Source organism: Acanthaster planci, linkage group LG06, assembly GCF_054643075.1.
Source record: "Acanthaster planci isolate LZ-2023a linkage group LG06, COTS_SCS, whole genome shotgun sequence".
Taxonomy (NCBI): domain Eukaryota; kingdom Metazoa; phylum Echinodermata; class Asteroidea; order Valvatida; family Acanthasteridae; genus Acanthaster; species Acanthaster planci.
This window is the reverse complement of record NC_141782.1, coordinates 21,894,652-21,911,179: the sequence shown is the minus strand read 5'-3', so window position 1 is coordinate 21,911,179 and position 16,528 is coordinate 21,894,652. Positions and strand designations below refer to the sequence as shown.

Here is a 16,528-nt window from a genome sequence, read left to right as displayed (position 1 = left end):
TAACTGACGGCATTCTTTTGCACCAACCACCTCTAGAGCCCACGCCGTGCACACACACTCATCTTATTTTCGCAGAAGGCCACAGCATTTCCGGTGCCGTGTAAATTCATCACATCCTCCAGACATTCAGTAAAATAAAAAAAGGAACGTTCCTTCAGTCGTAATCGCTAAGCATCGGAGGAACACAGCACTTAGCTTACAGCGAGTTCCCACGTATTTTGTCTGTGTTCATGGTAGAACACGTACTGTACATCAAGTTTACATTCTGCAGTAATTGCATTGTTCCTGTTATACTACTTTTGCGTGGAAGGATTGTTTCAGCATGGATTCCGCCAGCAGTTACAGACATTGAGGTCATTTGAACCATGTTTGAACTGACCGCACAGGCTTGGAGCTCGAGGAACGTCGGGGATATTGTGGTGTTGCAATGTCTACGTACACGTTTTAGCAGGTGTGTAAGACTTTGACTACATGTATTGCTTTATCGATGTAAATGTGAAAGAGCGTTGTTGGAAGGTGGATTTGAAAGAATTCAGGTGCGAATCCAGAGGGGTGGGCGGCATCCAACTCCCCTCTTGTATTGGCAACTTTTTTTAATGGGGCCTACGTGTCAAGGTTTGAGAAAGCACGAACTGTGCAGGGGTGTTATTTTGGGTGCTTGGTTAAGGACAAACAGATATTAAATAGCTTCACCAATGGCGACAACTATACATGGAGTACCCCCTCCCCCACAGGCCCCATTCAAACAAAAATTTTCCACCTCCCCCAGCAAAAATCGTTTTTGTCAGTGCCGACAGCGCGTGTGATTTGGAACACTGATACTGATAGCTAGAGTGGAGATTTTTTAAAAATTGGAGCTATCTTCCAAATGAAACTTTTGTTTAATTTTTGGGTCATGCACCAGCTTGGGCTGAAAAAATCCTCTGACTTCTTTTCCACAGGTATACCTGTATTGTATGTATGTAGGCCTGTAGTCATTAGACCATGAGACATTCGGTCTTACTTATTTCAACCCACAACGAAACTTTAAGCTTGTTTTATAGCCTCAAAAGGCGTCTGAAAAGTTCTCGTGTCATTCATGAGATTGACCGGAGGATTGCGATCAGAAAAGTAAAGCTTTGCATCCGGTCTCGTAATCCCTCTTGAAATCTTGTAGCACCACACTAATCCGCGCTTATCCTAGCTTTGTATCTTCTGGTATTGCCCTGTTGATTTATCTCTGTATTGTTCTCCTCGTTCTGAAGTTATCCGGTCATGAGAGATCTTCGTGACACTGACCGGCTGGTAAACGACGCCTTGTCTCGTGTCAGTTGAGATTAATCCAGAGAGTAACCGAGACATAGCATTCTCGAACAAATCGTTCGTCGCTTTCGGCTGAAATAACCAAAGAACGTGCTGACGTTATTTCTCGGATATAAACTTTGAACAGGAAAGTCTGCAAAAACTGCGCGCACGCGGCTCAACAGCTGGTTGAGAGATTGAATTATTCGACGAAAGGACTGCAATGAACATTATTGCTTTGTCCATGAAAATGATGAAGTTATGAAGTTTCGTTTTTATTAATGGGTTCTGTAACGTTCCTTGGGGTCTGTGAGATTGAAAAGAACTCATGGCTTTTCCATTTCCTGTTTCAAAAAAGGAAAATCAGAAGAACCATGGGTGATTGAAAGTGATTAAAAATCGTCACTTCTTTTTTAGCAATTAAGCTCAGTGCTTTGTCCATGAAAATGATGAAGTTCTATTTATAAATTCAGTGATATTCCTTGTGCTCTGTTAGAGTGAAAGGGGAACTCAACCTTTCTCCATTTCCCTTTTTTGATGAAGGGGAACCAAAAACCTCCAGTGATTGAAATGATTCAAATGTGATTCAAAATCCTCACCTCTATGTTAGCAAACGATTTCGCGATGTAGTACATCCTTAAGTTTCAAGGGAATGTACAGATTACTGGGAATCAAACAAAGAATCTTGAAAATTACATTTTTACATCTCATCGAAAGGCAGGCACAGTGTGGCAAAAATATCAAGCGGGATGTTGTAATTTTAATCCCAATTTTTTAGACTCTATAATACATCTATCTAGTTATTCTGAATCAGAATTACATGTATGTTAACTTTAATGAGTACACGACTCTCTTTAGTTTGCCGTAGTGCAAGCGACGCGTGTATTTATCCAATCGCATTTTTGAAAAAATTAAACCAAGCACGTGACTACATAACTTCCGTCATCAGCAGTGGAGAGTTTCTGGATGGGTTGGAAAAGTGCAACGATCCAGGTCAGAGTAGGACTTCAAGTTTCTGAGAAAATGAGAAGAAACGAGACCCTAAGATGCCCGTTTTACAGCGGTGACATAAGGGGTTGGGCAGGGGGGGGGGCACGACCAGGGAATGGGGAGTTCCACAGTAAGAACACTTCAACACTCACTCATTGGGCCCAACGTGTAGTTAAAGGTACAAATGGTTAACATAAACATTTGAAACAGTTAGACTCTTAAATTTTCTTTGTTTGTTTGGTTTGTTTTTGTTTTTTGTTTGTTTGTTGGGGTGTTTGTTTGTTTGTTTGTTCGTTCGTTTCCTGTCACCTATAAAGGTCTAGACATCAGTCGAGGGAATTGAGTCCCCTCAACCGGCATTTTTCCTTCTTTCTTTCTGAAAACAAAAGTAAAATATTCACCCACATCTTAAAAAAGATCTGACATAGCTGTATGTCTCAGTTCCCAGTGGTGCACCCGGGGGGGGGGCCTAGACATCATGAGCTAATTTGCTACAGCTACAATTTATACTATAAAATTATACTGTCCTGAAAATTTTGCGTAATGTTTCGTAATGGCTGTGATGTATTCTCGTCAGATTTCTTCGGGTCTAAATTTGACCTAACACTGCCAGAAATAGTTCACTATCAGCACCGGAGCATTGTTAAGGTTCTTATCACAACTCCAAACCTATTTTCTGGTGTTTGTCACAAAAGGCAAAGTCTAAAATAGATCCTATTGGCCAAAGTGCTTTGATAAGGCCATACTCTTATGACTGTGTTAAACCATGTATTAGCTTTCTGCAATCGACTTTTTCGAGAAGCGATAAAGTTTAATTCCAGGGTTTGCAATTGTTTTAATGATGCCGAAGTTTTAGCTGAATCTGGGAACTTGTTTATTCCAGCGTTAATCAGTTTTCCCCCAATATTACCGGGCTATGTGCATCTGCTTTGGGCACGCTAATTATGAGGTTTAGGCCATAACCCGTCACCTCACGGAACTTGGTAGTTTCTAGCATTCTTTCACGTTCTTTTAGAACTAAGCCTCAAGCAAATTTTATTCGATCTAGATTACTCCCCTGCAACGTCTGGACCTTTAAAGTGAAACTCTCGTCTTACAGCATGTCATGAAATATCAAGGAGTTTGTGCCAAACACTTTTATATATACAACGCCTGAATAAGTTGTCGTCATTTGATTGGTGGATCGTCGATCACGTGCCAAAGAATCATTCGCCCCGCAACTAAAACAATCTTATCCACGAGACCGCGGCGCACGGTGAATAAAAATATTCTAATTCACAAATACACGAAAATTTCTGAATTTTCTGAAAATTTCTGAAAGCGAGGATGTAAAACAGACTACATGTTTGAAATGATGAAATGATGCTCACGCACCAACGGACACCGTCTAAAATTATTCTTACCATTTGCAACCAAAATAAACGCTTTATGCTACATGAGACAGACCATGGACAGACCCAGTGGACTAGAAGATCGCTTGTTATCATGGTAACAGAAACGAGTACAACGGGGACCAGTTTTACGGAGTTGCGAACGCCTATCTGCCGGTTTAATACCGTAAGGACATTGACGTGTTGTTACACGCTGTGGAACTCGAATTGAATATATGGTGTATCCCTAGACAGTGGTAATGGAAAACTTGCGATTTTACTCGCAGCAACATTTTCTGCTGTGTCAGTAGTTTTCTGAAACTTCGCCATCAGTCCCGATCTGAATAATCATTGTTAATTTACGGGCGTTGACTAGAGCGCATCCCTAACCGCAAAGTTTTGCTAATCATTTTCTGCAACCAAGGATACTACCCCATCCATTTACACATAAGCATGCGTGATATGTGACGTGATCATTTCTATACGTGTGTCACGTAATTTAGGATAACTTCAATAAGTTTTGGATAGCAGTAGAGTAGTGAAGCATATGCGTTGATTGCCTCTGATGTTTTGTCACTGAGGATGCAAATCCTGGGAGTCGTTTCTTTTGCTCCCAAACGTAAATTTCTATTCTAAGTTGTGTCGCATTTTATCAAATCCTACTTCTCGATCAACTAAGCACCACTTGACAAAACTAACCAGTGTAAAATGTTGTGATCATCATGTTATCTCCCAACCCGCTGCACACAGGCAAGCACTGAATGTTAGGTCGTGGTCCCATACAATGGACTTCAGATACTTAACTGAGAAATGCCTGTTTGCTTATAGCAAAATACCCGTGAAAGGAATGTTTGCGTCTAAGGTCTTTTGTAATCATTAAGTGCTATCGAATTCGTGGAAAGTTGATCTTATGAGCTAAATGTTGGGCTATAAAAACCTTGGGATGTATTTCATATGAATTGTAAGTTGCCAACGCTGAGAATTGGTGGCAATACAACCTGCTCCGAGCGGAACAAAAGAGGGCGTGTTTTTTGTTTGTTTGTTTGTTTGTTTGTTTTTTGGTACTCAGCGCATAAGCGCGCGTTTATATTTGGAGATCAATGCGCGTTTGACGCGGAGCACGCTGAGTACGCGTAACGAATTTATTCCTTAATGTATATTGACAATATAATGAAATTAGTAACATGTAATTGCCGAGCTGAAGCAGATTATATTCTTGTCAATATTCTGATCACGGTGCTTCGCAGCCCTTCCATATTTTTCTATTCCTTAATGCATCCAGTTCGTAAGTGTGATGTCACCTCCGTTTAAACTACGCCCACTGCACATGCACTGTAAATAGAGTTACATACATTGATCACCGTTTACATGGAACCATGGAACCGGAAGTGAACGCGGAACTTCAGCGATAGTCCAATGGTAGCATGCAAATCGTGATGCGTCCGCCTTTTGTGACGAAGTCACTTACGAACCGGATGGTCTTTGCATACACGCAGAACGCATGCAAAGGACCCACGTGGAAAATTTACAGCCACCTGTCTTTCTTTTGCCGCTAGGGGGTGCACATCAACTCGGGGCGAATTAATGGTCGAACTTGTGACCTTACGCGCACGCGCACAGAGTGAAAAAGGTGGCGTGATGGATGAACGTGCGCCGCCGCGTTGAGAACCGAATGCATGGGGATTGTGAAATCTGTCCATGGCAAATTTTCCAAGGACCTGCATGCGCAGTATGTAGACTTTGATTTTCATCCATGCTCATGATCAGATCTCTGAACTCTAAAAATGCCAAACCCACATGATACGCTACGGGTATGGCTACAGCAAGCAATCATAACGCGTATGCCTATATAATAAGCGAATTGGTAGCTGCTTCCATTTCCCGTGCACAGACTCAGCGTCGAGGCACGAACCTGTTTTTTTTTTCTCCTGCACGTGTACGGTTGAGGCCTAGTCTTTTGGATGCACCCTACCTCACCTGGGGGACGCTCTTTCTAAAAAATCTTTGATCGCTCGAAACCCTCTTCAAGGTACCGAGTCCATAATTTGTAGTTATCCAAAAACTAACTGACTAACTGGGTTTGTTCTAAGCATCCTTCCTTAGATTTGAGGTATTTTTTGCCTCAAAGAGACAAAATGATGGACTGTATCTTTACCTAGAATGCCCATTTGAACAAACTAATCTAGGTTGAACGAACATTATTATGATAATCAGCAGTGATTTTTACTTTCCACATCTGTATCCTGTGTAATGAGAGCGTCGTACTGTAGTCTGCCATATGATATGGTTGCTTTCTTTCCAACATCTGTTTACTTTTTTTTTTTTTTTTTTTTTTTTACATAAATCCAGCCATTATGCATCCCATTTTAGCAACGCGTTATAAATATTTTCAGCTACATCAGCCGATTGTGTGGGCGTGTCTAAACTGCTTACAGGCTTATTGCTTTCATTCACGAGAGATTTCTGATTGGTTGGCTTAATCTTTGCTCTCAGCCAGTGGTAGTAAAGCTTTGGTTCCATTAGGTTCAATGTCCAATCGTGGTTGGTATAAAGGAATTCTACACGAGCAATGCCAATGCAGGAGGTTCTTTGCGAGGTACGGTAACGCACGAGCAGATCCAGTCGAAAACTGACCTCGCGTTTGGAGTTCGTCTTCCCTTGCCCTCATCTGCAACTCTGTTGCTCTGAGTAAGGAAAGCATGACTTAATTGAAGTTAATTGGACTGTGCCGCTTTTTGAACAGACAGCTACACGATGCGATTGCATGATGGATCTGTGGAGTCATGCTGTCCCATCATCCTTTCTAGTTTCTAGTTTTTGTGTCTAAACGTCACCCGTTCCGTCGCTTGTCGCGTCGCTTATATCGAGAAAAATGTTCTGTCTGCAAGAAATCTTGTCAAAAAGATACTGCATCACTGAACCGCCTCTTCTACAGGTCAGGGTGATAGCGAAGGTATAATTACCGCTATACCATGATGCACGACGAGGCGTGATGGTGTGATGCAACGGACGATGGATGGAGCGACGATGGGACACCAAAAATCTGCAAGAGCAAAAAGATGACGCGATGCACTGCGCAGTGAACAAGCGTTTACTGTTTTATCAACATGATACCATACTCCCAAATTCAATCAAAGAAAACAGCTCCACAGTGCTTTTAAATGTTTTGTTTGAATGTGTATAAACATTTCCCGGTCGTATCATTCAGGCTTTTGTTTTGTGTATTTTATTTTTGCAGCTTTGAGGTGTAGTCTCTATTTCAGTAACCACCATGGATATCGTTCTGAACGTCGCGGATGACTATATCTTTGACAAGTATAACGTGTACCCTGTGAGCTGGTCGAACGACTACTGGCTCCGGCAGGTCGCCAGCTTATACGTGTTGACCTGTATCTCTGCAGTTGGCCTTTACCTTGTCTCTGCCAGCTTCAATTACTATGTCCTGTTTGATCATCGACTGGAGAAGCATCCATTATTTTTGAAGGTGGGTACCGGTATCACATCCTAGACAGGGAGTTCTGTGCATATTTATCACTGAAACAGCGTTTACTTTGATTTGAAGGATTCGTGGAATGGCCATTCAATAGATTTGGCCATTTTAGTGACAAATTACAACTTGTCTGTAGTCAATCTTTCACTGAAGAAACATAACTCAGTGTGATTGGCATTTCCAAAATCGCATTTTGTTATTAACGTGCAGAGTCGAGTCATCAAATCCAAGTTTACCGTCTATATAGGCCTACTTCGTTGAGTGCATAAATTGGTTGAGTGCAAGCTGAGTGCAGGCAGACTGTGTCATGGGGTCACATCCGAGTCTTTGACTTCAAATACGAGTCGTGTACATCGCTCAAAGTAAATAACAAAATAGGGGTAAAAGTTGAGAAAATTCTAACATACGTAACATGGTCGTATGCTGTACTAAACAATGACGTTTTCATGATTTTCCTAATTAAAAGGGTATAACGGAAAGACACCTTAATTTTCACTGTTTTGTTCAGGAGAACTTTTCCACACAACAGGTACAATCCCGTTCCTTTTACTGCAGTTCTTATGTACAACCATTCCAACATTGGTCATTAACTCTACATTTCGGAATAATTGTACTCTAGTGGACCTAGATTTTCTCTTTTTGTTTGCAATTACAGAACCAAAAACGGCGGGAAATTATGACCTCCATACTGATCCTTCCCGTGATTGCTGTCCTAACTGTGGCCATGTTCTTCATGGAAGTACGAGGCTACAGCAAACTCTTCGACGGCTTACCGAGTGGGGAGCTGGGTAAGTGAAACTGCAGAATTGTAGCGTCTGTACCAACAATATTTAATCAATTGTAGGGGGATTTAGTCCCGACATGTTTAACAATATAAAGTTAATTGTTGCGATGCATGTAACACCTATGTGCCATTACATGCTTAAGCTAATGCCACGCGCTTCTTAGGTGCGCCAACTTAAAGAGTTCGTCCACGTTATTTACTACGTGGAGTTCTGTTTCTGTTCAATTCTAAGACGCAAGTCCATCGACAATGCGTGAATGGTTGCACGACTTAAAGCAAGAATTGGATCTCATGATAAAGCTGATTTTGGAATCTTGTTGGCCTGTGTTTTAGCAGAACACCACAGTGTTTGACAACATACTTTTTTCTTCTTTATTGATTAGGTTGGCTGTTGATCGCCCGAGACATTGCTGGTTTCGTCTTTTTCACTGACTGTGCCATCTACTGGATCCATCGCTGGATGCATCACCGCCTGGTCTACAAACACATCCATAAGATGCATCATATCTGGAAAGTTCCAACTCCTTTCGCAAGCCACGCCTTCCACCCCATCGATGGATTTTTGCAGAGCCTACCCTACCATCTCTACCCCTTCATCTTCCCGCTCAACAAATACGCCTATTTGGTCCTCTTCGTGTTGGTAAACATCTGGACCATCTGCATCCACGATGGTGACTACCGGGTACCAACGCTGCTCAGACCGTTCATCAATGGCTCTGCGCATCACACCGATCATCATCTGTACTACAACTACAACTATGGTCAGTATTTCACCCTGTGGGATCGCATAGGGGGCTCCTTCAAGACACCATCAGCATTTGAAGGGAAAACCTTAGTGGATGAGATCTTGGAGAAACAGAGGAATACGAAAAATCATGTGGAGTAATTGGACTGATTAAAATGTGTGGCGCTATTAGCATTGAACTTTGAAATGAAGAGAACATGTGAACGGCCATACATTAAACTTTTTATGACGGTAATGTCGCAGTTGGACTTTGAAATGAGACAAATGTGAATTTGATCATTTCTGATGGTTCATTACTAGCATTTTACTCGCATTTCGAAGTTTGAGTGTGAACTATGTATTACTTCAAAACGTCTTCCATTACGTACGACCATTGTCATACGATGGTTGGCTTTGGTAAGCTTTCAAGGGCGGAACCAAAATTGAAAGTAAGATGGGGATCTGATCCGTTTGTTGAAAGGTGACGATTTTTGCTGAAAAATTAAAAGCACGGTTGGCTTAAAGTTGTTTGATTTCGCCCTTGGTAGCTAGGCGTTTTATATTTATTCATAATTTTCTCTGCAATATAAAGTTGTACATATGAAAAAGACAAGGTATTTTGAATTGGCTGCTTTTGTTTTACTCTAAATTTTACACTGATTGCTCTTCTGCTCAAAGGCTTTGAAGTAGATCATAAAATGGGTTGGATTAGCTGATAAAGAAAATCTTTGTTTTTGCGACATTTGCATGCACTGTGATCAAAAATAATGGTCATCTAGAGGCTTATGTAAATATCAAACGCAACAAAGTCTATCGTGCATAAAAGTGTATAAAATACATGTACAATGATAAAGTAGAACAGCTGATGCACATTCTGTGAAAAACAATTGGGAGGTCATGTTGGCGTAGATGCAAGGTCCAGTTTGAACATTTGGTTCTCTTGAACGTTATGAACAATTTGGTGCGAATTTAGATGTTTCCTCGTTTATATGACACGTAAACAAATAAAAGTCATGAAATACATTGGGCAGGTGATTGCATAAGAATTTTCTTAATCTGTTATAACTGGAATTCAATACAAAAGCTTTTCCTCAGCATGGCTCAATCTCTGTTTTGGAATACATTATAAACAAGATTTTGAACTGTGTGAACGTTTATTTTAATGGAGAGAAATGGAGTGTCGAGAGTTTGTTTATTCGATTTTGTAGACGAGTTTCACAGACAGGCCCTTCAGTGCCCATCGACAAAGGTCAGAGCTTCGGCCAGGTCTTTACATCCTCGTCATCTAATTTAAACTTTCCCCCTCCTCCCTTGAATTTCAGCATTCCATCACGAGACTGTATGTACAGCACGCACAACACAATGGTCTATAAGTTTACCTCCCAAATCCCATCGGCTTCCAATCGCGTGATTTTTATAGGAGAGATTTTGGGATGTTGGCATTATCATAGTTGGATCTCAGCAAAGGTTTTGAAAGTGATGACGGGGGGGGGAGCGAATATACGTCAACTTCAGCAGACATAAGAGGTTTATAGAACATTGGAAAATTGACCCTATCAATCAAACTAAACCCAGACAATAACTCGCAGATAAATGGGAAAATCCTCTCAAATTCCGTTGTTGCACGTGAGACCCGCGCGCCTCAAGCCGTTAGGCCTACCTAAATAGACATTAGCAAGATATCTTTTTTTATAACTGCGCTATAAAAGCAACCTTTTAAACTTATTTCACCAGGATAACTTTGCCATGTGACACCCTCTTTCTGTACTTCGTTCTCAAGTCTGCGACCTAGTCTCCTTTCTAGGTCACACTTATGACTCACTGTTTACTGACATGTTAATTTTAACTGAATTCAAGCACCATATTTATAACAACCAATAGCGACCATGTTCAAGGGCCCATACATTGAGGATACCTAGCCAATCTCTTTCATCTCCTCCCCTCAAAAAATGCAATTTATTCACACAAAATCTCGAATTCATGTTATATGATAATCAAACTGTTACGCTGTACAAATTCACTGTTAAAAAATAAATAAAAGGAGCCTCCGTTGTCATATTTTATAAAAATGTTGGTAGTCATTTTAAACCCAAAAGATGACGGCTGTTTTAAATCAGAATGTTACAGCTACCGGCGAACAATAGAAGAATAGCGCTTGGAGTATAAAAGTTTTATACATAAAAGGGATGCTTTCTATGATGCACTTTGAGCTTTATGAAATCCGCTCGGTATACTATTATAAAGCGCACACCTTAGTGTTCTTAATATTTCTGATGTCGTGGATGAAAAATATGGATACAAGCTTTTGACGTCAATTATTTCATGTGACGAATGCGAATACAAATTTATGTAAATGTGTGGTATTTATGGAACAAGTTGGCCCGCATAATTCCACTCTTCACTTGTCGACTTGTTATTATCGGTGCCGATGAATCCGGGAAATAATTTGGATCACTGAAATTCTATCACGCCTATGTCCTTTTCTTTATTGTTGTCCAGACAGAAACTGACCAACATAACCAGCTGGTGGAAAGGGTTATCCTGCCTTCTTCTTTTTATACTGAAAAAGGTGCAAGGTGGTTTGTGGTGGATTTATAGTGGACCCCCCCCCCATTAAGATAGACGCCATTAACTTCAAGGTTCCAGACCAGTAGAAAACTGTGATAAATGCCCCCCCCCCTTAAAAAAATCAGACCTAATACCCCAAAGTTTATCGAGTATTCAAGACGCTTATCAAATTAAATCTCATTTCCTCATTTCCACCTTCCTTTTAATAAACTAGTTCGCAATTGCCACATTCGCTACGTTCGCTGGAAAGTAGGGCAAGGTTCATTTGTACATCAAACGAATCGCTTCAACGTACTCACCGGGTGCCCTTCTGTGACATTCGTTTGTATAGTAGATGTTGCGCGATTCAGCTAGAGCTTCAGTTTTGATCAATTCTTTTCAAGTATTGGTTAAGTCTTTCAACTGATGGAATTCTTCTGTGGACTGTGGCCCGATTGAAAGAGTTTTAAGGAACAACAACATATTCCACATACTGTATTTGGATCATTAAATCAACGCTTAATTGAACCTCAATTTGTATGATAATTACCTGATAGTTTAAACTTGTACGTATTTAAAATTTCAGTTTTCTTCCATTTTCATTTTCATTAGATTTTAAAGATACTGCTTTTCATAAAGATTTCCTTGAGTGAGTTCATACACGAATGTCAAACGACACCCTGTGCACAAACCCTAGGAGAATGGTCTGAAAAATCTGAAAAGTGTTTCCTAAGAAAACACTTCAACTTTCTCACCGCTAACTTTGACTTTTTAGGACATAGGCCTATTATTGCTCTATGAGGGCTAATAAAGCCCTGCAGTGGGAAATTAAGTGCCATTTGTATGTGAAAACCTCACCAGTTACAGTGGGAAATTAAGTGCCATTTGTATGTGAAAATCTCACCAGTTACAGAAATGTATTGTAAATTATTTTGGACACTATTCGGTATTATTTTTGAAATGACTGTACGGGATTGTAGGTTCATTCTGCTTTTGGTTTTTCCCTCAGCAATTTCTTAAACGATTGTTCGTATCAACGATCGTTCGTATCAACAGTAGCCCATCCGTGCAAACACAAGCTATACGTACATGTAAATCAGTTCGTTTTATGTAGGCCTACAATTAACCTTTGCAAAAGTTCATCCGTGCATTTGCAGTTTGTAATTACGAACTGGCATAATTTTAGTGGCTTATTAACAGATGACTTTTGAATTATTTCTCTCCAGAGATGATCACTCCTAAGAACAGTTTTGAGTAATATTGAATGAGTTTTAGTCGCTGGAAGTCTGAAAAATTCTTAACGATTCACTTTATTTTTCTTGCTCACCACAAAAAGAGGGAAGATGACTCATTGGCCCACCCCCATGTGCACAAACCCTGTAAAACTGGTCTGAAAAAGTCTGTCAGGGGCCGTCTATAAATACACATGAAGGGGGAGGGGGGGTTGGTGCCTTGCGTACCACGCGTACGGGGGGGGGAGAGTCTGAGGGTCCGGTTTGTAAGTGTGACGTCACTCCAGTTTAAACCACGCCCACTACACACGTGCACTGCATTATTAGGCTACATGCATTGATCGCCGTTTACATGGAACCATGGAACTGGAAGTTAACGGGCAACTTCAGCGATCGTCCAATGGGAGCCTGCAAATCGTGGCGCGTCTGCCTTTGTGACGGAGTCACTCACGAACCGGATAGAGATCAATGGTGTAAAAGGCATTGGTGCGAGAACCAGCTCGTGAACCAACACGCGCGCGTTCTCCATTCGTACCGTTTGCGCGGCACCTTTTTGTTCACAGTGACGTCACACTTCGGTACTCTAGGTCGAGTTCGGGCGGCCTGTTCTTGACACGGCAAGATTAAATTAGTGCTCTGAAATATATGATTGCTGAGCTTTCGGTAACTGAGTACCTTCTTCAGGGCAAGAAGGTTTAACTGCTTGTGAATCTAGTGCCCTGAAGAAGGCACCCAGGTTGCCGAAAGCTCGGCAATCATTTATTTCAGAGCACTGATCTAATCTTATATTCTTGTCGATATTCTGATCACGGTGCTACGCAGCCCTTTCACATTTTTGACACGGGTTTCTTGTTCTCGCGCTCGAACGGCAGGAACACGACTCAAGAACACTGTTCTCGGCACAGGATCACACACCACCTCTTCGTCAGGAACAGGAACACACGGAAAAACTCGTGAGATTTTGATTTTTGAACAGCTGCAAAAAGTAGAGAGATGGCTTCTAAAGCCATAGACAATGGGAAGTTTTGCAAAATTAACATTGATTATTTTCTGTGACACAGAAATGAATGTTCCTGTTTATACAGAAAAGAATTCAGCCCATCCAAACATTAACTCTCGAATAACGTAGCCTACACGGACGCCGCCATGTTGCATATACATGTATGTTGCTTGTCACTAACTTCCAGCGATAACCGGTTGTTTGTTCCCGGCGTTCGAGCGGCCGACCCATGAACAACAAATCGAGCTGTTCGTGAACAGACGGGAACATGCCGCCCGAACTCGGCCCCAGCGAGCGGGTCTCTGGAGGCTGCCCAAGTGTAATGACGTCACGGATGGACTGTTCGTGCATGATGGAACGTGGCGGGGACTTGACCTTCTTCCCAGAATGCCTTGGTGAATATGCCGCAGCGTTCGATTAGCCTCATTTCGAGGCTTCCCTTGCGTGTAAAACTGGTGTATTCAGGGAAACTAATCAAAGTAACCCTATATGGACAGCCCCTGAGTTCTCACATACTTGCGACGCTACGGGACTTCCTGTGACATTGGCCCGGGTGCAACGCGAGGTTCGAAAAATGTCCTGATCAGACTTGGTTTAGGTGAACATGTTCAATGTTTATGTTTTGCTTATGTCGTATGCTTCCCTTTATATCCAATTCTTCTTGAGAAAGCTTGAACTTAGGCAGGTTAGCATTTGGTGAAATAAGTTTCAAGGTTTGTGCTGCTTTATGGCATAATTTAGGGTTTCCTTACATCCATAAGTCATTTACTATCGACTTCATCACGAACTGTGTCCTTATGATCTGCTTAATTCTTCGCTCATAATATTTCCACTGTCCCCTTTTATTATAATAAGTGAATTTTGCGGCGCTCTTGTTTCACTGACTGAGAGGAGCACATCATGATTCGAGTTTGCCAGGAAGTTGGAATCACTTAAAAGATATGACAGTAGTGGATCCAAAATAAGATCCCTACATGCTCTTTTGGGGTCTTCCAATTTTTTTTTTTTTTTGTTAAAGATGTAAGCCCCTTAAAAGATGGCAGTGCGCAGGGGGTTTGACCTCCAATCCCACATTCGTGCCTCTGTACCCATTTCTTGGCCCTATACTTTTTCCTTTTACCTTCAACTGATTATTTAACAACTTAAAACAGAATAAAAAAAGCACAGAAATGTTTGGGATCACCTATACATTTGACCCCCCCCCCTTGTAAATGCTAGGCTTCCCTCTCTCTCCCTCCTTTTTTAAATACTGGATCCGCTACTGATATTCCCGTCCTTTCCTCGTGCATTCCTCGATACAACACAGACCCGGTTTCATCAATTATAGCCCATACGCGTGCTGCCGATATTCCTGTTGGCTTTCTTGTGCATTGTATTTACAAACATATCATCTCATACTGCATGTATTGCTTTACATCAATACGGTTTTTAGTTTGGCCTGCCGACTTTATTAAGAAATTACCCATAATGCGGGTACTTTTTCATGCATTCAACCTTGGTTTTGTTCTCTGGCTTTCCGTCTATTTCATACGAAAGCCCATTACACGAATACTGCACATGTCCCATTTTTAGGGTCATTAAACTAAAAAGAAATTGCCACATTTACCACAACCGGCTGATGGGCCTATAAAGTGAGAGGAAAGGGCAAAATGATCTTTTCAAAGGTTGGAGGGAGCAACCCCCCGCCCTCCCCACTTTAAACTGTTCCGTCGCTGTTGCGCTGAGTATACGCACAACCCACGTAGTATGGAGTGTACATAGAGTTCTGCACGCTGAACGCGTGCAACCATTTTGGAAAACTTAGCACCATCTGTCTTTCTTTCGCCGCGCCGGCGGGTGAGGGTGCATAGCAAACAGACTCATAATTTATTTGCATTTTATTTCCTTTATAGATCCCGTAGAACGATTCCCTGTGGAGGTGAAAAAGCAACTTCGTGATCTTTTGACTTTTGAGAGGCTCATATTGCATAACATTGGACTCGACAAATTTAGGGCCAGAATCAAAATTTAAGAAGCGCGTATGAATAAAGAAAAGTGCATGTGAAAGTAAGGGATGCTAACAAGAAAACTAATCTCCTGTACCTTGTTAATTACGTTAAGATGACAAGTACATACACCACATCGTCCACTGTGCTTGGATGATGACCACCAAAAAATACTCAAAAAATACAGCCTCACCTGCGTGATTCATATCACAACCTTGCGTTTAGTTGCCAACATCACAAGCGCAGTGTTGCCAACCACCAGTGACTATATATTTAGGTATATGTATATGGCTGACTTAAAAATGATTCATAAAGTGTCAAAAAATCTTAACATGTAAATGTTAATATGATATAATTATATAATTCACGCTTAACACTAGCTGCCCCCATGTCAACACCGAGGAAGCTTTTGGAAGCATGACCCTTTTGTTAGCAACTGAACCAAACATGCAAAATGAAGCTAGGTCACGATGATGCTGAGGTGATGTGATGGCATCCGCTTACTTTGTCAGAGAATGTCATGCTTACCGTTTGTGTTACGCTTCTAACAACTAGCCTACCTAGCCTTTTGTTACTATTTATTGTACCAATAAAATTAAAAATTTGTGCGGAACTTTAGAGGGCTGGCTGGAGGATAGTACATGTACAAAAATCGCAGGCATCCCGTTGCTCGATGTAGACGAGTATTTTTCGGACTTAACAAAATAGGTTTAGTTGTATCTCGAAGATAATTTTCTTTTGAACTTTTAATCGGGGAAGACTTTTGCGATGACGGTTGCATTCAAGCGCTTTTATCAACTACATGTAGAAACAAACGCACATGCTACAAGGTGCAGACCACTAATTCAAGTGAGAGTTTCTGGCCAGCTCATTAGCATTAAAAGTGCCCACCCCCACAGTATCTTTTGAAAAAGGAGATTGTTTGGCCCCCAAAATGGTGAGATTGTGTAAATCCTTGCCAGGATCAACTCCCGGTCTTTGAGCTTTCACATGAGAACTGAATGGCTAAAAACTACAGTTGAAATATGGTCCTAAGTGCCCGAGAACGTAAGTTGACGGTTGCCACTTGAAAAACGGCTGCAATCAGACTTCGGAAAAAATCCCTTTTTGGGGGGGGATTTTGTT

At 41.3% G+C, this 16,528-nt stretch overlaps 1 protein-coding gene across 2 annotated transcripts; it reads left to right on the top strand.

The window, feature by feature from the left end:
* Positions 1–9,774, top strand: sc5d (sterol-C5-desaturase). 2 transcript variants are annotated; one of them, XM_022236452.2, is made up of 4 exons: positions 1–451; positions 6,880–7,125; positions 7,787–7,919; positions 8,299–9,774. In XM_022236452.2, the coding sequence occupies exons 2-4, from the start codon at positions 6,913–6,915 to the stop codon at positions 8,799–8,801; spliced, it is 849 nt and encodes a 282-aa protein (XP_022092144.1). In that variant the 5' UTR covers positions 1–451; positions 6,880–6,912; the 3' UTR covers positions 8,802–9,774. The 2 variants fall into 2 exon arrangements, with proteins under 2 accessions (XP_022092144.1, XP_022092145.1); XM_022236453.2 differs by lacking the exon at positions 1–451 and adding an exon at positions 6,184–6,329.
* The last annotated feature ends 6,754 nt before the right edge of the window (positions 9,775–16,528 follow it).